The sequence below is a fragment of the Chiloscyllium plagiosum genome, unplaced genomic scaffold, assembly GCF_037043375.1.
Source record: "Chiloscyllium plagiosum isolate Xiang-an unplaced genomic scaffold, Cpla_swu_hap1 HiC_scaffold_27, whole genome shotgun sequence".
Taxonomy (NCBI): domain Eukaryota; kingdom Metazoa; phylum Chordata; class Chondrichthyes; order Orectolobiformes; family Hemiscylliidae; genus Chiloscyllium; species Chiloscyllium plagiosum.
Window position 1 is genome coordinate 52,357,254 of NW_028270165.1, and position 24,127 is coordinate 52,381,380.

The 24,127-nt window shown below is 47.8% G+C and overlaps 1 protein-coding gene across 1 annotated transcript in view; it reads right to left on the bottom strand.

Annotated features, from left to right (window-relative positions):
- Positions 1–5,015: 5,015 nt before the first annotated feature.
- LOC148144054 (uncharacterized) overlaps positions 5,016–24,127 on the bottom strand; it is a 59,716-nt gene continuing 40,604 nt past the window's right edge. Inside the window, 5 exon segments of the mRNA XM_087975296.1 lie at positions 5,016–5,714; positions 5,716–6,062; positions 6,065–6,479; positions 12,847–12,985; positions 18,103–18,848. Coding sequence (XP_087831422.1) covers positions 5,445–5,714; positions 5,716–6,062; positions 6,065–6,479; positions 12,847–12,985; positions 18,103–18,848 — 1,917 coding nt within the window. The 3' untranslated portion in view covers positions 5,016–5,444.

The window sequence follows — 24,127 nt, forward strand, 5'->3', positions numbered from 1 at the left end:
TAGGATGAATACCGGAGATCTTTTCCCCAGGATATGGGAGTCCGAAAGTCGTGAGTTTCAGTTTGAGGTGAGGGCGGAAGACTTTAAAGGGACATGAGGGGCAGCATTTTCATGCAGAGGGTGATGTGTGTATGGAACGAGCTGCCAAAGATAATGGTGGAGGCTAGTTCAATTACAATATTGAAAGGCATCTGGATGGGTATTTGAATAGGAAGGGTTTAGAGGGTTATAGGCCAAATGCTGGCAAATGGGACGAGATTAATTTTGGATATCTGGTTGGCACGGACGAGTTGGACGATGTGTCTGTTTCCGTGCTGCATGACTCTAATGATCTTTGGTGAAAGCAGAAGTGTCGTTGTGAAGAGTGGACATTCAGAAGCAGCTTTCAAAGATGTTTTGCCCTTACGAGGAGCAGAAATCTTCCATTTGTGAGACAGAAGCTGGGTGAGTGAGTACATCCAGGATTTTGTTAGAAAGTGGAAATTCATTGCACTGTGGGGATGAAGTGTTTTAAGTTTTTCCGGCAGTATGTACAGTGTGCTGAGCGGGGAGCCTAGTGAAGGGTTAGGTAGGTTTTTGTTTTAAACTGCTCATTTCTCTCAGGCTCCAACATTGTATTTCCAATGCTGTCAATCAGAAGGTGCAGTAAATCAGTAACTGGTATCGTTAGAAGCCTTACGATTTTCAGTACTGCAGGTATTGCATTGTTTCTTCAGCATTGTAAAGGTTACTGGCAGCAGCAGCAGGTGTAGGCTGTATTCACTAGAAATGATTAAGCATTTAGATAACACACATACAAGAGGGCAGGATGGGGCTTGTCTTTTGATTTGTAGAAGATGGGACATTCTGGGTGCTGTGATCCGGGGCAAACATAGCTGCAGTATATTATTGAATCCCTACAGTGTGGAAGCAGGCCATTCAGGCCATCAAGCCCACACTGAGCCCTCCAAAAACATACCACCCAGACACACCTCCCAACCACTCGACCAACACCCCCCAATCGGGTCTTTTCTGCTGGTGGGTGAGACTAGGCTGGAAGATTAAAGGGGAGTAGATTTCGGACAGAGATGAGAAGGAGCTGCTTTTCCCAGAGGGCGGTGCATCTATGGAATTCTGTGCTCAAGGAAGCAGTAGAGGCAGCTTCATTAAGACACTGTTGGATGGGTTTTTGCGTGGCAGGGGAATTAAGGGTAGTTGAAATAATGCAAGTAGAAGGAGCTGAGATGATTGATAAATCCGCCATGATTTTAATGAATGGCGGAGCAGTGTCGATGGGCCAAATGGCCTAAGACCATAAGACATAGGAGCGGAAGTAAGGCCATCCGGCTCATCGAGTCCACTCCGCCATCCAATCATGGCTGATGGGCATTTCAACTCCACTTCCCCGCATTCTCCCCGTAGCCCTTTATTCCTTGTGACATCAAGAAGTTATCAATTTCTGCCTTGAAGACATTTAGCGTCCCAGCCTCCACTGTATTCCGTGGCAATGAATTCCACAGGATCACCACTCTCTGGCCCACTGTCAGAGGGACAGTGTATGCATGTTTATTAGAGGAGCCATCAAAACATTGCAGGATTTCATCATCGTCCGAGATTTGAAAATCAAAAGCATTAGCAAGATGGACGGGAAATGATGAAACAGTGGCTCCTGTGTCAAACATAAATTCAATATCGTGGCCATTACGGTTAAGAATTAGCATAGGTCCATCCTCTGGGCTAGCGGTAAGTATGGGAAAATTCAAAGCAGGAAGCTGCCATATATCCGCGAGTCAGTTTTGAAAAAGATTTTGTGCAGTAAAAGGGGCAACCTGCTGAGGTCACTGGGGAGGGAGGCCAGGAGATTGTCTGTTGTTTTTACTGCGATGATGAACCAGGGACTGCTATGAAAAGGGCAGTTCTTGGACCAATGTCCTGGTTCATTGCAATTGAAACAAAGGTGTAGTTGTTGGAGGACTCTAGGGGGTGGGGGAGGCAGTGAAGAATAACGAGAGGATGTATAGGGGCATCATGGACTGTTGGGGAAGGATACATAGGAGGACCGCAAGGTCCATTGGGATGTTGTGAATACTCAGTACCATTTCTACTGTCCTACCATACTGGACGATAGTATGAGGGTTTCATTTGCCATCTTGACTGACCTTGCAGACGGAAAGGTCTATTTTGAATCCTGGGTTTAGGTTTAGGATATGCATAACTTCCCCAACATTGACTGGAAATGCTTTAATTCTAGTACGTCGTATGGATCGGTTTTTGTCCAGTGTGTGCAGGAGGGCTTTCTGACACAGTATGCTGAAGGGCTGACAAGAAGGGAGGTCACTCTGGATCTGGTGCTTGGTAACGAACCAGGCCAGATGTTTGATTTAGTAGAAGGTGAACATAGTGGAGTGACCATAATTCAGTTAGGTTTCATTTAGCAATGTAAAGGGATAGGAACATGTCACAAGTCAAGAGTTATTGATGGGTCAAGGGCAATTCTCATAAAATTAGGCAAGACTTAGGATGCATTGAATAGGGTAGCAAAATGCAGGGGATGGGAACAATTGAAACGTGGAGCTGGTTTAAGGAACAGATATTGTGTTTCCTTGATAGGTATGTCCCTGTCAGGCAGGAAGTGATAAGGTAAGGGAACCGTGGTTTACAACAGAAATTGCATCTCTTGTTACAAAGAAAAAGGAGGCTTATGTGTTGATGAGGCAAGATGGTTCAGATGAGGCGATGGAGAGTTTCAGGTCAGCTAGGAAGGATTTAAAGAGAGAGTTAAGAGCAAAGAGAGGACATGAGCAGTCTTTAACACATAAAGGAGAACCCTAAAGCTTTCTATAGGTATGTGAGGAATAAAAGGATGATTAGGGTAGGAATAGGGCCAATCAAAGACAGAAGTGGGAAGTTGAGTATGGGCCCTGTGGAAATTGGAGAGGTGTTAATGAATATCTCTTATCGGTCTGCACTCAGGAAAAGGAGAATATTGTAGAGGAGAAGAATGAGGTACGAGATATTAGACTCGAAAGGTTCGAGGTTAGTTGCAAACAGGTGTTATCAATTCTAGAAGGAGTGAAAGTAGACAAGTGCCCTCGACCGGATGGGATTTATCCGAGGATACTCTGGGAAGCGAGGGAGGAGACTGCAGACCCTTTGGCTTTGATATTCGAGTCGTTATTGTCTACAGGTTTAGTACCAGAGTGGAGGATTGCAAATGTTGTGCCCTTGTTCAAGAAGGGCAGCAGAGATGACCCAGGTAATTATAGACCAGTGAGCCTTACGTCTGTTGAAGGAAAGCTTTTGGAAAGGAATATTAGAGATAGGATTTGTAATCATCTAGCAAGCAACAGTTGAATTTCAGACAGTCAACATGGTTTCATCAAGGGCAGATCGTGTCTCACAAACCTCATTGGGTTTTTTGAGAAGGTGAGCAAGCATGTAGATGAGGGTAGGGCAGTTGACGTGGTATACATGGACCTCAGTAAAGCCTTTGATAAGGTTCCACATGGCAGGCTGTTGGAGAAACTGCAGAGGCATGGGTTGTTGTGGTTCTGTTCGCCGAGCTGGGAATTTGTGTTGCAAACGTTTCGTCCTCTCTCTAGGTGACATCCTCAGTGCTTGGGAGCCTCCTGTGAAGTGCTTCTGTGATGTTTCCTCCAGCATTTATAGTGATGGATGTCACCTAGACAGGGGACGAAACGTCTGGAACACAAATTTCCAGCTCGGCAAACAGAACCACAACAATGAGCACCGGAGCTACAAATCATCTCCCGAAATTTGAAGAGGCAAGGGATTGAGGGTGATTTAGCAGCTTTGAATTAGAAACTGGCTTTCTGAAGACGGCAGCGAGTGGTGGTTTATGGAAAATATTCAGCCCGTTGTCCGGTTACTAGTGATGTGCCACACGGATCTGTTTTGGGACTACAGCGGTTTGTCATTTTTATCAATGACTTAGATGCAGGCATAGGTGGATGGATTAGCAGAATTGGACTGAGAGGTGGCAAATGGAGTTCAATGCAGCTAAACGTGAGGTGATTCACTTTGGGAAGAATAACAGGAAGGCAGTGATCTTGGAGTCCATGTACATAGATCCCTGAAAGTTGCCACCCAGGTGGATAGTGCTGTGAAGAAGGCATACGGTGTGTTAGGTTTCATTCGTAGAGGGATTGGGTTCTGGAACCGCAATATCATGCTGCAACTATACAAAACACGGGTGCAGCCACATTTGGAATATTATGTATAGTTCTGTCCTCCATATTTCAGGAAGGATGTGGGAAGCATTGGAAAAGGTGCAGAGGAGATTTACCAGGTTGTTGCCTGGTCTGGAGGGAGGGTCTTATGAGGAAAGGCTGAGAGACTTGGGTCTGTTCTCATTGGAAAGAAGAAGGCTAAGGGGGATTTGATAGAGACATATAAGATGATCAGAGGATTAGATAGGGTAGACAGTGAAAGGCTCTTTCCTAGGATGGTGACGTCAGCTTGTATTAGGGGGCATAACTACAAATAGAGGGGTGATAGGTTTAAGACAGGTGTCAGAGGCAAGTTCTTTATGCAGAGAGTGGTAAGGGCGTGGAATGCCCTACCTGCTAAGGTAGTCAACTCAGCCACATTAGGGAGATTTAAACAATCCTTCGATAAGCGCATGGTTGATTTTGGGGTAGTGTCAAGGAATGAGCTGTGAATAGTTCACAGGTCGGCGCAACATCGAGGGCCGAAGGGCCTGTTCTGCGCTGTGTTGTTCTATGTTCTTTGTTCTATGTTCTAAACTTAGTGCAGGAGGCTGAAAGAAATGAGCAGCTTTAAAACAAAACCCTCTTGGAGTTCAAAGCTTTCAATGAGAGTCTGAGCCCGGTGGTAAGTTCAGGTAACCTTTATTGCATCCCAACTTTGTTACAGCTTCAGATCCCCTCAGCAAAAAGGCAGAGAAAAAGCAGTTGCTTTTTGAACAGCTCAAGGTCAAAGTGCACACACCACACCTCTCCGAGTCCCACCCCCCTCACTGTCTTTACTATTGCCTAGCACCAAGTTGTCCCTTTGTAATCGGATCCTTGTTACAGCCGTAACCCGGAGGAAGTATTGCCTCACTCAGCAATTTCAACCCATACCCTGTCTCCAAGTAAGTTTCTCCCCGCTGGTTTGCCTGGAAGGGGCAGTGTAGAGTCAACCAGACTGCTGTGGGTCTGTAGTCACGTGTAGGCCAGACCGGGTAAAGGGTGCAGCTGGAACGACTGAGTGAATCCTTTCCCACAATAGCGGTTCCCTTCCCGAACAAGGGAGAGAGTGAATCAGATGGGGGCTTTCTCCCCTGCACCACCCCCTCCCTGAAACGGTCTCATTGTTAGATTCCGAACTCCACAATTCGGACCGAATACCAATTCTGCCATCTGTCGTGGCAGGATTCAAGCCTGGGAGTCCCGGAATCGGGTTGATAGTCCAATCGATAATGGCACTCGGCCGTCACTCCTTCAATCCCCCTGTGATGGCACGTGAACTCGCTGGTGCTCCTGCAGGTGGGAGGAGTAGGTGAAGCCCTTCCCGCACTGAGAGCAGGTGAACGGCCGCTCCCCCGTGTGGATCCGCTGGTGCCTCAGCAGGGTGGAAGATGTGCTGAAGGCCTTCCCACACTCGGGGCAGCTGAAGGGCCTCTACCCCGTGTGGACCCGCCGGTGGGTCAGGAGGTGGGAGGAATACCTGAAGCCCTTCCCGCACTGAGAGCAGGCGAATGGTTTCCCCCCCTGTGTGGATCCGCTGGTGCGTCAGCAGGGTGGAGGAATTGCTGAAGGCCTTCCCGCACTGGGGGCAGCTAAACGGCCTCTCCCCGGTGTGGACCCGCTGGTGGTTCTGGAGGTTGAAGGAGCAGGTGAAGCTCTTCCCGCACTGAGACCAGGTGAACGGACTATCCCCCGTGTGAATACGCAGGTGGGTCATCAGGGAGGATACGTGGGTAAAGGCCGTCCCGCACTCGGGGCAGCTGAAGGGCCTCTCCCCCGTGTGGACACGCTGGTGGCTCAGCAGGGTGGAGGAGCAGGTGAAGCCGTTCCCACACCGAGAACAGGTGAACGGCCTCTCCCCAGTGTGGACATGCTGTGGGTCAGCAGTTTGGAGGAGCAGGTGAAGCCCTTCCCACACTGACAGCAGGTGAACGGCCTATCCCCCGTGTGGATACGCTGGTGACTCCGCAGGGTGGAGGCCTGGGAAAAGGCCTTCACGCACTCTCGGCAGCTGAAGGGCCTCTCCCCCGTGTGTACATGCTGGTGGCTCAGCAGGTGGGAGGATGTGCTGAAGGCCTTCCCGCAATCTGGGCATCTGAAGGGCCTCTCCGTGTGGTCCTGCTGGTGGGCCAACATGTGGGAGGAATGTCTGAAGGCCTTCCCGCACTCGGTGCAGAGGAATGGCCTCTCCCCGGTGTAACTGCGCCGATGAGTCTCCAGGGCAGACGGGACACGGAAGCTTTTCCCACAGTCGCTACACTTCCACGGTTCCTCCACAGGGCGGGATTCCTCAGGTTTCTCCATGGCCACAGCTTCAGCTGCTCACAAACACGTGTCGAGCCCCTCCCTGCCGTGAAGTCCCCTTTCCAGGCCGTATAACTGTTTCAGGCACCACGCACACTGCGCTGCAACAGTGGGGTCTCTCGTCCAGTCCCACTGATGCTGAAAACGTCCTCAAACAGGAACCAAAAAGCATTGATCCCTCTCTCAGATATCACAGTCAAAAATCGTTGGGGTCCCGATGGATTGAGTGACTGTCAGACATTGACAGCAAAGTGAGGACTGCAGACGCTGGACAGTCAGTCAAAAACTGTGGTGCTGGAAAAGCACAGCAGGTCAGGCAGTATCCAAGGAGCAGGAGAATCAATGTTTCGGACATAAGCCCTTCATCCACTGATTTTGAAACTTCAGTCTTCAGATTTTCAAATACTCTGCAAAAAGAGTTTACAAAAGTCATCACTATCAGAGCAGGGCAGAAATTCAGAACAAGCAATTCTACTTTCTGTGGAATATTCTTTTGTTGTTCCACAAAATTGAAAGCACCATCCCACTCTCTCTCCCCCTCTGTTCTCACTCTGCTCTAACTAATTCCCCTGAAGTTGCTGATTCAGGATCTTACAGGGGCAGAAAAAGCAAAAACATCAAGACTGACATCTCTCTGAATTTTGGATAACTCCACCTGAAAGTTAATATCTTTCACAATACTGGGATACTGCTGAGAGTGAGCAGGTCTGATTTTGGGAAGCAAAAAAAAAGTGTCAATTCAGGGTGAACCTGCAATGCAGCTTCTTGAGGAAGGACCAGACACAAAATGGTTAATGACCCCAGGAAGGTGGGAGCAAAATGAGACATCAAGGCATTAACACCAATACACTTCAGTCAAACTCTTCAGCTCCCAGTCAGGGCAGAACATGCTCTGAAAGTCCAGCCTTCACAACCACACTTCTGCTTCCACTGAAGACAATTAGAGACACACAGCCCAGATATCCTAAATTAATCTAGTCATATTTGCCATCACTTGGCCACGATATGGGCCGGGAGCTGGCAGCTGGGACTAAATTGGGTTGGCTATCTTGTCAGCAAGGACGAGTTGGACCGAAGGGTCTGTTTCTGTGCTGTACATCTCTATGACTCCAGTCGCATTTACCATCACTTGGCCCTGACCCAAGTGAACCCTTCATATTCATATGCCAGATCGCATCGATACTCAATCAGTGGCTTTCCCGATCAGGCTGTTCTACGTGATCAAACAGGTCAGTGGGTAGGCGATCCCCCACCTCTTAGTTCAAGTATCTCTACGAGAACTCCCTTGCTGCAGGGTCCCTTGGAGACACTTCAACTGGACTTCATTGAGTTGTAGAAATGAGTTGAGTTGCTATAAATATGTTTTGCTTATTGTTGATGTCTTTTTGAAGGGGATTGGAGCCTACCCTCCTCCTAACGCTACTGCTGAGACTGTGGTGAAGATTTTGTTTAAGGAAATAATTCCCTGCTTCAGTATACCTGCGTACATTAGCTCGCACAATGGACCACACTTTGTAGGTAATATTAATGGAGAACTCTGTTCCCAGCTTTGTATTTGTCGGTAACTGCATGGTGCTTATCATCCTCAGGCGGCCGGCCTTGTTGAATATTTTAACCAGACTCAAGACTAAACTTGCCAAATTAATGGCAGAGTCTGGCCTCTCCTGGTTATGCTAATCCCTGTGGCCTTATTCCAGATGCGATCCATGTCTGCGGGCAAGACACGACTGTCTCCAGCTGAGAGTCTCTCTGGTCACCCTCTCCGTACCCCTTGGAACGATTCGGCTCCCTTCTCAGTCCACTTCCACTACCAAAGCAATGATTGGTTATGTTCTTGCTCTAACTAATGTTATGCGTGCCTTTCACTCCCAGGAGCGTGCGGCCTACAGCGATGTTCCCTCCCTTTCAGCCTCGTCACGGGTAGAGCCTGGTTCGTTGGTGTTCATCAAGAACTGCACTGGCAAAGGCCTCCAACCTCGTTGGGATGGTCCCCTCCAGGTTTTATTTCCCACCCTAATGGCGGTCACAGTCGCTGGGCGCTCAGTTTGGGTCCAACCGCACCATTGTAAATTGATTGGCCGCACCAATCAAAAATGGACTCTTACATCAGAAAGACCAGATGGTCCATCTGGACAGTAGAAATCAGTGGGAGTTACCATGTCGTTACCATGTTTTTTTGATTTTACCTGCAGACGCAAGCCTAGTGAGGATAAAAATGATCAACCCCCTCCATTATGGTAAATATTTTAAGGACACTCAGGAACACCATCCCTTTTTGGAGGACGGGCCAACTCGAGAAAAGGGAACCCTGATAAGGGAAACTCCTCAATCCACAAACTACTTATTTATACAGGCCCACAGAACGCTCTTCACCCCAGAGGCAGTAGTATGTTACTCCTCTCTATCGGGAGATGACTTACTTGCCCCGTCCCCAGTCCCTGATTCCATTCTATTCGTCAGACTTCCTACTGCCGACGCTACCAAGAGAAATATCACTTTCCAATACGTTCGGTCTGTGTATACAAACAGCTGGTGTATCACTGGCTGGGGTACAGTGGGCCTAATGCGGCACATGGACCTGGAACCCTTCCCTTGTGCATTTTTAGGCCTTTTCTCTTTTCAGAATCTGATACTGTCACCAAGACCATGTACAATAGAGCTAAGGGAGAGCCCAATGGGAACAGCATTCTGAGGACCATTGTCTCCCATACAGTGCGAGTGCTCGAGTTACTTGGCCCATTTTTTACAATGCTCAAGCAATTCCTCTTGCAAAACGTCGACCCTTTACTCCTGTAGACCTGACCAGACCCCCTGCTGTAACATTTCAGTAACCTATTTCGACAAACTCTCCCTAATATGCACCAAACCAGACTATTATTTCTTCAGCTCAGGTAAAGCTACCAATTTCCTTGTCCTGGATGGCAAAGATGTCCCTCATAAGGTCACTATCAGAGCCCTTGTTCCCACAACAGTACCTTGTCCTGGCCAGTGAACAAGTCGATGGAAATTCCATCTGAGGAGGATATAGTGGTCGGTCTCAGCCAACCTTGCTCCAACTGGAAGGATCCAAAGGGACTGGGTGACAATACAGAACACCCGATAGGCTGGGGACTCCAGAGTACCCTGAGGTTGGAAGGATCGGCAGGGGTGACAAGTCAACAGAACCGCAATTCTCTCTTTGGCGGCCTGACCATTCGAGGAAATAAGACTAAAGAGGCTCTGAAACAGAGTAAACTGGGATTATCAGACCTATGTCTTTACTCTATACAGAATCGGTATGCCTTAGACTATATACTTGACCGGGAGGGTGAGGTCTGCACCATTATCCAAGATAAATGCACTATGGGCATTCCCAATCTCACTGGCAATATTACTAAGATACAAGAAGAGATCCAGGTATTCCTTGACAGAATGACTGAAGGGACCATTTGGGGAAACTGCAGATCGGGCTCATGGTACAATTGGCTTATCAATTTAGCTGTGTATGGTAGAACACTTTTCCTCTGTTTGTCGGGATTGCTATTGTTCGCTGTTTAATTGCTAAGCTTATGAGGTTCCTTAGTGATATAGATTTGCCGCAGAAGATGCTCTTTTTGTGATCTGATGGCTCACCCACACGTGTCGATGGCGATGATAAATATGACCAGATGAGCTGCGAAGATGGTGGTGCCGCTCTACAGGATGTTGATGGCAGGACTACCTTGAAGGGCATTTGTTTGGACTAGCCTTCTCTTTCAGTGATCACGGTGCAATCAAAGGTAGGAATGAGGGTGTGGGCATCTGGGTGATAAAGTCTATAGCCTTAAAACTTGTCTTTACACATTTAGACTAAAATGTAATGCTGAATTATTGAATACATTTACTGCACTAGAAAATAAACAGACAGGTTGGCTCAGAAAGAGGAGAGAACTGAAAAATAGGGACACCTGGGCTCACCAAATGATAACAGGATGCTGTGAGGCAATTAAGAACGTTTGCCTCAGCATCAGTGAATCTGTGTGAACAGGACACCAAGTGATCACATTGACGGCCGTTCCCTTGTGAGACCCTTTTAGTGCTGAGGCTGTTGAATCCCGTAGAAAATTAACTCTTCGTGCTTATCTGCTACGGATTGAAATGAATTGCATTTTGGGACTTTATGATGATATTGAGTAGCCATTACTGGCTATGAAATACAAACTCTGCAAAAGGAAATATTGATAAAGCTTTACCTTACTTGCTGCAGCCGAGGCTCCAGCGGAGGAAACAGGCCGCGGGCACACTTCCGGCTTCGGGATGGCCACGCCCCGGTCCTGGTCCCGCCCGCTCTTCCTCCATGGCGACACGTAAACCCCGCCCCTTCCGAACGACGCTCGTAAACCCCGCCCTTTGGAGCGGTGCACGCAAACCCCGTTCCTTCGAGACAAAGCCCCGCCTCTTGGCCCCAAACATCTTTCCCACTCGCGCACCAAACATCGCTCTTTCGCCGCGGTCCCCGCGTGAGTCAAAACCACGCCCCCTGCCCCCACGCGCAACCGCCCACAAAGCCGCGCGCCTGCAGGCGAGCCGCGCCGCACCGCCCAGTGAGCCTCGCCCCGCTACTAGCGCGCGACCCTCTCACGAGACCCGCTCCGCCCATGAGCACTGCTCTCCTGCTAAAACCCGACCCCAGGATAAACCCCGCCTCTCCTGGTAAACCCTGCCCACCCAGGTGTATTTGGAAGCCCTGGCTTCTGCAGCGCTGCTCCTTCTGCGGTTAGCTGTGCTGCAGGATCATAAGACACAGAATTAATAGCAAAACATCACAGTGTCATGCAACCGATGCAATATTTGGAACAAACCTGAACCACTGCTGAGTCCTTCATCTTTTAGAATGGGTTGCAGGTTTCACTTCATCAATATGTAAATTCCAGAACTTTCGATCAGATTCCCTACAGTGTGGAAACAGGCCCTTCGGCCGAATAAGTCCACACTGACCCGCCGAAGCGCAAAACGCCCAGCCCTATTGCCCGTCACCTAACACTACGGGGCAATTTAGTTTGGCCAATTCACCCTAACCCGCATGTCTTTGGACTGTGGGAGGATACCCGCGCAGACGCGGGTGGGGGGGGGGGGGGTATGGGGAGGTGGGAATTGAACCCGGGGCTCTGGCGCTGTGAGGCACCAGTGCTAACTACAAAAAAAAGGAATAGGGATGTAAGGCAGGATTTCAGGGAGCGAGGGTGGGAGCTGAGGGCTAGAACAAACAGAGTGGTTATCTCTGGTTTGTTGCCTCCTTTCCCAGGTATCTGACCCTTGTCTTTCGTGTCCTCCCCTACCCTTCCTGTTATCCCTTGATCCCAGTCTCCTTTTTGTTATTTCTTCTACTGCCTCCACCATCATTTTGGCTTTCTGATTCTGATTCTCGTCTTCCCTTTTCACATACACTTTCTGTGCCTCACGTAACAGCTCTTCCATCTGTCTTTCACTCCATCCATCTAATTTCTGTAATTTCTTTTGTATGTCCAGCCATGATTTAATTACAAACTAGACCTTTAAGAGTCCCTGTGCTATCTGATTATCGGGATCCATTCCCAAACACTTCCTTGTGGCCTCCTTGAGCCTTTTAAGAAATGCAGAAGTGGTTCCATCCTTCTCTTGTCGTACTTCAAAGGCCTTAACAAAGTTTTATGATCTTGGTGCCGCCTCTTTAATTCCTAATATTCCCATTTCTCATAGATCCCGCATTGACTCCCTATCTTCTCTGTCATTATTTTCCCAATGAGGGTCAACATTTGGGAATTTTTATTCGGCTGGGGCCCGTTCTTCCCCAATTGTGTGCCTCTTTTCCCATTCCTTTTAAGCCGCTCTCCTCATCATACCTCGTTCTTCCCCTGAAAATAACGCTCTTAAAATTGCCATCAGTTCTCCCTGGGTATATAAATTAGTCCCTAGGAATTGCTTTAATTGTTCGGCTAGTCCAACCGGATCCTCTATTAAACTTTTCATTTCCTTTTTAAAGACCCTAACTTCACTGCTAGTTAAGGGAGCGTTTACATATCCGATTGTACCTTCCCCAATCGGAACCTCTCCTAAGGGACATAATTTTACATTTTCCATTATCTCTGCCCCTCCTTTACGTGTGGTGGCTCAAATGACTCTGCCCCCCCCCCCCCCCCACCCCAGGTTCTGCATCTTTTAGTTCAGAGTCCGTTCCCATTTCTGTGTCTGGACTCGGTTCTACTTCGGGAGCTGTAGGCTCGTTCCGGGGAGTAGTATATGGGGGCGGCAAACACATCAAGGGATCCCATTGTGGCTTCCCTTGTTCATTCTTTTTCTGTTCTTTCCCTGATTCCTCCCTATTCATGGGACATAATTTTACTCCCGCGCTCACTATCCAACAAGCCGCATAATCGGACTCTTTTTGACTGTATGCTTCTTTTTGATTGACATATATATTAAGACCTTGACGCAGCCAATCCTCATCGGACCCATATTTGGGCCTATAAATACCAGGCGCCTTAATAGTTTCTCTAGTCCAGACAAAACAACAATAGTTTACCATTGTAGCCTTATCTTTCCCCGGCGTCCGGGAGTTGTGTTCCCAATTTCCCAACATTCTCCCAAAGGACTGTCGGGTGAAATATATTCCCCTTTAACGTTATTTACAGATCGATCGTTACCCAGCCAACTCCCCGTGCCTCCCATTGTTGCTAAGTTAATTAATCTTAACGAGGTCCGGTGTCACCATTTTCCACACCCCCTTCAGGGTCCTGACTAGACACCTTACTCGTCCGATTAATCTGACCAACTATATGCATTTTGAGACTTCAACTGTTTTCCATAAATTACTTTGATGTAAGGATAAAAGAGATTAGTTAGAAACTGATAGTAAGGCAGTCATGACCTGTAAAAAGAACAGGAGTTAACATTTTATTTCATAATCTGTAAAATTTTTAACCTTAAAAGAAATCATGTTAAAATTTCCATAGTAGAAATCAGATTCAAAACAGTCCTGGATCTCAAGCTCCACGGAACAAAGCAGAAACATTCAATCACCAACAAACAAATGTGCATTCAAACCAAATCACAAAGGGTTATACTTTCTAGTTGCTGTCCAGCTCTTTCTCTCTCTCACACACACACACACACAGACACCATGTCTCACTGACACTTTGAGCTTCCCGCAACGACTCCTCTAGCTTTTGAATATTCATCTGGACGTCTGGCCATAAGTTAGTTACGAAGTGCACCCTCAGTAGCCCTTCAGCTCCTAGCCCTTCTGACACGGGCTGTTTTCCATTGACATATGCTTAATTTTATATATCGCCAATTCCCCATACTTTTATATGTCCCGACCACCAAGGCAATACTTAAAAGGTCTCTCTTCTTACCTTGGTCTCTGCACAGAGTTACCTGGTCATTTCAGTGCACCCCATCCCGCAGCAATTCTCGCAGCAAATACCGCTGCCCCCGGTTGCCTGGATATATCCTTTGCTGAAAATGTGTTGCTGGAAAAGCCCAGCATGTGTTGCTGGAAAAGGCATCATCCAGGGAACAGGAGAATCGACGTTTCGGGCATAAGCCCTTCAGCCCTTCTTAAAGGATATATCCTTTGAGAACTTTCCCTACCCGGGTCTTGTGCACAAGAGTTGCCCGACCGAACCCGCCGTGTCTGCTTGCCTTGTTTCCAGGGTCTCCCAGTCCGGATCATACTCGCCCAAACCGTGAACGACAAGCAACGGAGTCGGAGATCACCGAAATAGGCGAGGTGCACCTCCCCGTTCGTCCCAAGAGCGTCGAGCGGTCTGAGTTTTGGATCCCAGAACGAGGCCCCCAATTGTGAGAAACAGAACTCACTCACAAACCAATCAGCCTGAGACAAAGCCTTGGAAGCAAGAACAATTTATTATCGTCTTGTAAGTACCGGATGCTTCTGCAATCAAGCAGAAATGCGCGCCAAAGCAGAGCATGTTAGCTTTCTTATTCAGTTTACAAGTTGCGGAATCATGCCTCCCTTTTCCCATCCTATCATAAGCCGATTACCTCACTTGTTAGTTATTTTCTTATCTGGTCATCCTGCTGTCCTTGTCTGCCTTCTTTGTTCCTTGTTTGTTACAGCTTGTTCTTTTATCCAGTTTCTCTTATTATACTATAAGCTTTATTGTGAAATGCCCCTGCTGCTTCTTTTTGTGGTCAACTACAATACTTTAAAGTTATTTCCTAGCTTAAAACTATTTTCTTTAAAAGACCCTCGATATTCATTAAAGTCTTAACCTTACGTACGCTACATGCTACAAGAATTCCGCTTCCCTTCCCCCCACTACACCACCTCACCCATCTGCAAAAACATTTTTAATCTCCCACAGAAAGAGGGATAGGGATGTAAGGCAGGATTTCAGGGAGCTAGAGTGGAAGCTGAGGGCTAGAACACAGTGGTTGTCTCTGGTTTGTTACCCGTGCCACGTGATAGCAAGACAAGGAATAGGGAGAGATATCAGCTGAACACGTGGTTACAAGGATCGTGCAGGAGGGAGGGTTTCAGGTTTTTGGATAATTGGGGCTTATTCTGGGGAAGGTGGGACTTGTACAAACAGGACAGTCTTCTCTTGAACCAGAGGGGTACTAATATACTGAGTGGGAAATTTGCTGGTGCTATTCGAGTGGGTTTAATCTAGCTCAGCAGGGGGATGGCAACCGGGGGTGTAGGTGCAGTGCATAGGAGGATGAGAGTAGGAAGGACAGGGACAGGATTTCAGGGTCACAGGAATGCGATGGCAGACAGCGAAATGGTTTGAAGTTTGTCTATTTCAACGCCAGAGCATCCGCAATAAAGTAGGTGAGCTTGCAGCATGGATAGGTACCTGAGATTTAGATGTTGTGGCCATTTCGGAGACATGGATAGAGCAGGGTGAGGAATGGATGTTGCAGGTTCCAGGGTTTTGATCTTTCATTAAGAACAGACAAGGCGGTAAAAGAGGGAGAGGCGTGGCCTTGTTAGTCAAGGATAGTATAACAGTGGCTGACAGAACTTTTGATGAGGACTCGTCTACTGAGGTAATGTGGGCTGAGGTTAGAAACAGGAGAGGAGAGGTCACAGCTTGGAGTTTTTTTTATAGGCCTCCGCAGAGTTCCAGGGAAGTGGAAGAGGGGATTAGCAAAATTATTCTGAGTAGGAGTGAAAGGAACAGGGTGGTCATTATGGGGGACTTTAACTTCCCCAACATTGACTGGAAATGCTTTCACTCTAGTACGTCGTATGGATCAGTTTTTGTCCAGGGGAGGTCACACTGGATCTGATGCTTGGTAATGAACCAGGCCAGGTGTTTGATTTAGTGGAAGGTGAGCACTTTGGAGAGAGTGACCATAATTCAGTTAGGTTTCACTTAGCGATGTAAAGGGATAGGAACATGCCACAGGTCAAGAGTTATCGGTGGGGCAAGGGCAATTATAATGCAATTTGGGAAGACTTAGGATGCATAGATTCGGGTAGCAAAACGCAGGGGATGGGGACAATTGAAATGTGGAGCTGGTTTAAGGAACAGCTATTGTGTGTCCTTGATAGGTATATCCCTGTCAGGCAGGGAGGAAGCTTTCTATAGGTATGTGAGGAATAAAAGGATGATTACGGTAGAAATAGGGCCAATCAAAGACAGAAGTGGGAAGTTGAGTGTGGGCCCTGTGGAGATTGGAGAGGTGTTAATGAATATCTCTCATCGGTCTTCACTCAGGAAAAGGAGAATATTGTTGAGGAGAAGAATGAGGTACGAGATATTAAACTCGAAATGATCAATGTTAGTTGCACACAGGTGTTATCAATTCTAGAAGGAGTGAAAGTAGACACTTTCTACTTGGATGGGATTTATCCAAGGATTCTCTAGGAAGCGAGGGAGGAGAATGCAAACCCTTTGGCTTTGATATTTGAGTCGTCATTGTCGACAGTCTTAGTACCAGAGTGGAGGATTGCAAATGTTGTGTCCTTGTTCAAGAAGGGCAGCAGAGATGACCCAGGTAATTATAGACCAGTGAGCCTTACGTCTGTTGAAGGAAAGCTTTTGGAAAGGAATATTAGAGATAGGATTTATAATCATCTAGCAAGCAACAATTTGTTTTCAGATAGTCAACATGGTTTCATCAAGAGCAGATCATGTCTCACAAACCTCTGAGTTTTTTGAGAAGGTGAGCAAGCATGTAGATGAGGGTAGGGCAGTTGACGTGGTGTACATGGACCTCAGTAAAGCCTTTGATAAAGTTCCACATGGTAGGCTGTTGGAGTAAATGCAGAGGCATGGGATTGAGGGTGATTTAGCAGTTTGGATTACAAACTGGCTTTCTGAAAGAAGGCAGCGAGTCCGGTTACTAGTGGTGTGCCACAAGGATCTGTTTTGGGACTACTGCGGTTTGTCATTTTTTTAAATAGCTTAGACACAGGCATAGGTGGATGGATTAGTAAATTTGGAGACGACACTAAAGTCGGTGGAGTACTGGACAGTTTGGAAGAATGTTATAGGTTGCAGGATGAGCAGAGGATGAGATAGGGGAGACAGTGAAAGACTTTTTCTTAGGATGGTGACGTCAGCTTCCCAAAGTGAATCACCTCACATTTAGCTGCATTGAACTCCATTTGCCAACTCTCAGCCCAATTCTGCAGTTTATCCAAGTCCCCCTGCAACCTGTACAAATTGAGGGGTGATAGATTTAAGACAGATGTCAGAGGCAAGTTCTTTATGCAGTGAATGGTAAGGGCGTGGAATGCCTTACCTGCTAAAGTAGTCAACTCCGCCACATTAGGGAGATTTAAACATTCCTTAGATAAGCGCATGGTTGATTTTGGGATAGTGTAGGGGAACGAGCTGAGAATGGTTCACAGGTCGGCGCAACATCGAGGGCCGAAGGGCTGGATTGTTCTATGTTCTTTGTTCTATGTTCTAAACTTAGTGCCGGAGGCGGAAAGAAATGAGCAGCTTTAAAACAAAAACCTCTTGGAGCTCAAAGCTTTCAATGAAAGTCTGAGCCCGGTGTTAAGTTCAGGTAACCTTTATTGCAACCCAACTTTGTTACAGCTTCAGATCCCCCCAATAACAAGGCAGAGAAAAAGTAGTTGCTTTTTGAACAGCTCAAGCTCAAAGTGCACACACCACACCTCCCCTGTCCCACCCCCCTCACTGTCTTTACTATTGGCCAGCACCAAGTTGTCCATTTGTAATTGGATCCTTGGTACAGCCGTAACCCGGAGGAAGTATTGCCTCACTCAGCAATTTCAACCCATATCTTGTCTCCAAGTAAATTTCTCCCCGCTCATTTGCCAGGAAAGGGCAGTGCAGAGTCAACCAGACTGCTGTGGGTCTGTAGTCACGTGTAGGTCAGACCGGGTAAAGGGTGCAGCTGGAATGACTGAATGAATCCTCTCCCACAATGGCGGTTCCCTTCCCGAACAAGGGAGGGGGTGAATTAAATGGGGGCTTTCTCCCCTGTACCACCCACTTCCTCTGCCATCTGTCGTGGCAGGATTCAAACCTGGGAGTCCCCGGATCTGGGTTGATAGTCCAATCGATAATGGCACTCGGTCGTCACTCCTTCAATCCCCCTGTGATGGCACGATCGCTGGTGCCTCCGCAGGTGGGAGGAGTAGGTGAAGTCCTTCCCTCACTGAGAGCAGTTGAATGGCCTCTCCCCTGTATGGACCCGCTGGTGGGTCAGCAGGGTGGAGGCCTGGGTAAAGTCCTTCCCACACTCGGGGCAGCTGAAAGGCCTCTCCCCCGTGTGGATCCGCTGGTGCTGCATCAGGGAGAAGACGTGTGTAAAGGCCTTCCCGCACTCTGGGCAGCTGAAGGGCCTCGCACCCGTGTGGACACGCTGGTGGGTCTGGAGTTTGGAGGAGCGGGTGAAGCCCTTCCCACACTCGGGGCAGCTGAAGGGCCTCTCCCCCGTGTGGATACGCTGGTGGCTCAGCAGGTTGGAGGAGCAGTTGAAGCCCTTCCCACATTGAGAGCAGGTGAACGGCCTCTCCCCCATGTGGACCCGCTGGTAGGTCTGGAGTTTGGAGGAGCAGGTGAAGCCCTTCCCACACTCGGGGCAGCTGAAGGGCCTCTCCCCCGTGTGGGCATGCTGGTGGGTCAGCAGGTTGGAGGAAGTGCTGAAGGCCTTCCCGCACTTGGGGCAGCTGAAGGGCCTCTCCCCCGTGTGGACCCGTTGGTGGCTCCGCAGGTTGGAGGAGCAGGTGAAGCCCTTCCCGCACTGAGAGCAGGTGAACGGCCTCTCCCCCGTGTGGACCCGCTGGTGGGTCAGCAGGTTGGAGGAATAACTGAAGGCCTTCCCGCACGCTGGGCAGCTGAAGGGCCTCTCCCCTATGTGGTCCTGCTGGTGGGCCAACAGGTGGGAGGAATGTCTGAAGGCCTTCCCGCAGTCGGTGCAGGGGAATGGCCTCTCCCCGGTGTGACTGCGCCAATGAGTCTCCAGGGCAGACGGGAAACGGAAACCTTTCCCACAGTCGCCACACTTCCACGGTTCCTCCACAGGGCGGAATTCCTCAGGTTTCTCCATGGCCACAGCTTCAGCTGCACACAAACACGTGTAGAGCCCCTCCCTGCCGTGAAATCCCCTTTCCAGGCCGTATAACGGTTTCAGGCTCCACGCACAGTGCGCTGCAACAGTAGGGTCTCTCGTCCAGTCCCACTGATGCTGAAAACGTCCTCAAACAGGAACCAAAAAGCATTGATCCCTCTCACAGAAATCACAGTCAAAAATCGTTGCGGTCCCGATGGATTGAGTGACTGTCAGACATTGACATCAAAGAAAGGACTGCAGACGCTGGACAGTCAGTCAAAAAATGTGGCGCTGGAAAAGCACAGCAGGTCAGGCAGCATCCGAGGAGCAGGAGAGTCAATGTTTCGGGCATAAGCCCTTCATCTATTGATTTTGAAACTTCAGTCTTCAGATTTTCAAATACTCTGCAAAAAGAGATTACAAAAGTCATCACTATCAGTGCAGGGTAGACATTCAGAACAAGCAATTCTACTTTCTTTGGAGTATTCTTTTGTTGTTCCACAAAATTAAAAGCACCATCCCACTCCGCTCGAACTAATTCCCCTGAAGTTGCTGATTCAGGATCTTACAGGGGCAGGAAAAGCAAAAACATTAAGACTGACATCTCTCTGAATTTTGGATAACTCCACCTGAAAGTTAATATCTTTCACAACACTGGGATACTGCTGAGTGAGCCGGTCTGATTTTGGGAAGCAAAAACAAAAGTGTCAATTCAGGGTGAACCTGCAATGCAGCTTCTTGAGGAAGGACCAGACACAAAATGGTTAATGACCCCAGGAAGGTGGGAGCAAAATGAGACATCAAGGCATTAACACCAATACACTTCAGTCAAACTCTTCAGCCCCCAGTCAGGGCAGAACATGCTCTGAAAGTCCAGCCTTCACAACCACACTTCTGCTTTCACTGAAGACAATTAGAGTCTCACAGCGCAGAAACAGACCCTTTAGCCCAACCTGCCCAGATATCCTACATTAATCTAGTTCCGTTTGCCATCACTTGGCTCCTATATGGGCGGGGTGCTGGCAGCTGGAACTAAATTGGGTTGGCTATCTTGTCAGCATGGACGAGTTGGACCGAAGGGTCTGTTTCTGTGTTGTACATCTCTATGACTCCAGTTGCATTTACCATCACTTGGCTTCGACCCAACTGAACCCTTCATATTCAGATGCCCGTCCAGGAGCCTTTTAACTTATCATCGTACCAGCACCCAACACTTCCTTTGGCAGCTCACGCCATCGCTCAAGCAACACCACATTGAAAGCGTCTGGTCTAGTGCACCAGATGACATCAGGATAACCTCAGATCGTTACAGATCGCATCGATACTCAGGTCAGTGGCTTTCCCGATCAGGATGTTGTACGTGATCAAACATGTCCGTGGGTAGGCGATCCTCCACCTCTTAGTTCAAGTATCTCTACGAGAACTCCCTTACTGGAGGGTCCCTTGGAGACACTTCAACTGGACTTCATTGAGTTGTAGAAATGAGTTGAGTTACTATAAATATGTTTTGCTTATTGCTGATGTCTTTTCGAAGTGGATTGAAACCTACCCTCCTCCTAACACTACTGCTGAGACTGTGGTGAAGATTTTGTTTAAGGAAATAATTCCCTGCTTCAGTGTACCTGCATACATTAGCTCAGACAATGGACTACACTTTGTAGTAATATTAATGGAGAACTCTGTTCCCAGCTTTGTATTTGTCAGCAACTGCATGGTGCTTGTCATTCTCAGGCAGCCGGCCTTGTTGAATGTTTTAACCAGACTCAAGACTAAACTTGCCAAATTAATGGCAGAGTCTGGCCTCTCCTGGTTATGTTAATCCCTGTGGCCTTATTCCAGATGCGATCCATGTCTGCGAGCAAGACACGACTGTCTCCAGCTGAGAGTCTCTCTGGTCACTGCCTCCGCACCCCTTGGAACGATTCGGCTCCCTTCTCAGTCCACTTCCACCACATGACCGAAGCAATGATTGGTTATGTTCTTGCTCTAACTAATGTTATGCGTGCCTTTCACTCCCAGGAGCGTGCGGCCTACAGCGATGTTCCCTCCCTTTCATCCTCGTCACGGGTAGAGCCTGGTTCTTTGGTGCTCATCAAGAACTGGACTGGCAATGGTCTCCAACCTCGTTGTTCCAATGTTAATATGTTGTTCTCATGTTAATCTTATTACAGACATTTGAACTAAGAGGAGGGACATGTAGGGAACCCAAATGGACAGGGTCCACTCCTTTTGTTGGGATTCCAGGATTGTCTCCTCCTCTTCCCCACTTTTGATTGGTGCGGTCAATCAATTTACAATGGTGCAGTTGGACCCAAGCTGAGTGCCCAGTGACTTTGATCACCGTAGGGGTGGAAAGTAAAACCTGGAGGGGACCCCTTGCCTTGTGCATTTATAGGCCTTTTCTCTTTTCAGAATCTGATACTGTCACCAAGTCCATGTACAATAGAGCTAAGGGAGAGCCCAATGGGAACAGCATTCTGAGGACCATTGTCTCCCATACAGTGCGAGTGCTCGAGTTACTTGGCCCATTTTTTTTTAAAACAGAGCTCAAGCAACACCTTTTACTCCTGTAGACCTGACCAGACCCCCCTGCTGTAACATTTCAGTAACCGATTTTGACAAAGTCTCCCTAATATACACCAAACCAAACTATTATTTCTTCAGCTCAGGTAAAGCTACCAATTTCCTTGTCCTGGATGGCAAAGATGTCCCTCATAAAGTCACCATCGGAGCCCTTGTTCCCACAACAGTACCTTGTCCTGGCCGGTGGACAAGTCGATACAGCGGTCGGTCTCAGCTAACCTTGCTCCAACTGGAAGGATCCCAAGGGACTGGGTGACAATACAGGACACCCAATAGCCTGGGGAATCCAGAGTACCCTGAGGTTGGAAGGATCGGCAGGGGTGACAAGTCAAAAGAACCGCAATTCTCTCTTTTGCGGCCTGACCACTCGAGGAAATAAGACCAAAAAGGCTCTGGAACAGAGTAAACTGGGATTATCAGACCTGTGTCTTTACTCTGTGCAGAATCGGTATGCCTTAGACTATATACTCCCCCAGGAGGGTGAGGTCTGCACCATTGTCCAAGATAAATGCACTATGGGCATTCCCAATCTTACTAGCAATATTAACTAAGATACAAGAAGAGATCCAGAATGACTGAAGGGACAAGTTGGGGAAACTGCAGATCGGGTTGATGGCACAATTGGCTAATCAATTTAGCTATGTATGTAAGAATAATTTTCTTCTGTTTGTCGGTATTGCTATTGTTAGGTGTTTAATTGCTAGGCTTATGAGGTCCCTTAGTGATATAGAATTGCCCCAGAAGATGCTCCTTTTGCGATCTGATGGCTCACCCACACGTGTCGATGGCGATGATAAATATGACCAGATGAGCTGCGAAGATGGTGGTGCCGCTCTACAGGATGTTGATGGCTGGACCACCTTGAAGGGCATTCGTTTGGACTAGCCTTCTCTTTCAGTGATCACGGTGCAATCAAAGGGAGGAATGAGGGTGTGGGCATCTGGGTGAGAAAGTCTATAGCCTTAAAACTTGTCTTTAAACATTCAGACTAAAATGTAATGTTGAATTATTAAATACATTTACTGCACTAGAAAATAAACAGGCAGGAAGGCTCAGAAAAAGGAGAGAACTTAATGATAGGGACACCTGGGCTCACCAAGTGATAACAGGATGCTGAGGCAATTAAGAATGTTTACCTCAGCATCGGTGAGTCTGTGTGAACAGGACACCAAGTGATAACATTCACAGCCGTTCCCGTGTGAAATGAATGATAGTCTTTGAATTTGACCCTGAAACAAGACTCGGTACTATCCATAGCTTTGTAATTAATGGTTGGATTTTGTCCATTATAATGGATTCTTATTACCCCTTGCAAGCGGAGCATTCACAAAATATATCTTTGCTGTCTTGAGAGTTCAAAAGGACACGAGAGAAAGAGAGACCATTTTATTGCTGAGGCTGTTGAATCCCGTAGAGAATTAACTATTAGTGCTTAACTGCTATGGATTGAATTGAATTGCATTTTGCAACTTTATGATGAGAGATTTTTATTCCAGGCTTCCAAAGAGTATGATCTCCAGGACAAACCAAGAGAGAGGCTTTACAGGTCTGCGTTCTCAAAGGATTCCCTGGGCCACCTCAAATCTCCACTTTAACATGGGAGGTAGGACAAAATGGCTTCTGCTTGGCTAACTCGGTGGGACTGAGTCAGGCAGATACTCACGACTCAGAACAAACAAGATACCACAGACTGATGTAAATCCAGGGAAAAAAAACTGCAAATGCAGAAGTAACAAATGTGAACCTAACCATCAATCGCAGAAGTAACGTTTTAATCCTAACCACCAGAGAGGACAAATACGATTCCAAGAACAGGTTGTCGACAAAAAATTATGATAGATTAGATTAGATTCCCTACAGTTTAGGAACAGGCCCTTCGGCCCAACCAGTCCACACTGACCCTCCAAAGAGTAACCCACCCAAAACCATTTTTCCTCTGACTAATGTATCTAACACCATGGGCAATTTAGCATGGCCAATACACCTGACCTGCACGTCTTTGGACTTTGGGAGGAAACCAAATCATCCAGAGGAAACCCATGCAGACACGGGGAGAATGTGCAAACTCCACACAGACGGTCACGCAAAGCTGGAATCGAACCTGGGAGCCTGGCGTTGTGAGGCAGTAGTGCTAACCACTGAGCCACCTAGGCTAAGTCAAAAAAGCATGAGGACCTTGCGGGATCGGATTGAGCATGATCACATAGTAACAACCAATGTCTGACTCTAAAGAATGTACATAAGTTCTATCCAAACTCTGTAAAAGTTGGCAGATTTTTTTGGCACTCTAGCAGTACTCATCGGTGGCCCAGTGATTAGCACTGCTGCCCCACAGCACCAGGGTCCCAGGTCCGATTCCAGCCTCGGGGGGTCTGTCTGTGTGGGGTTTGCACATTCTCCCCATGTTAGTGTGGGTTTCCTTCCACAATCCAAAGATGTGCTGGTTTGGTGTATTGGACATGCTAAACTGCCCATAATGTTAGGTGCATTAGTCAGAGGGAGATGGGTCCGGGTGGGCTACTCTTCAGAGGGTCAGTTTAGACTGG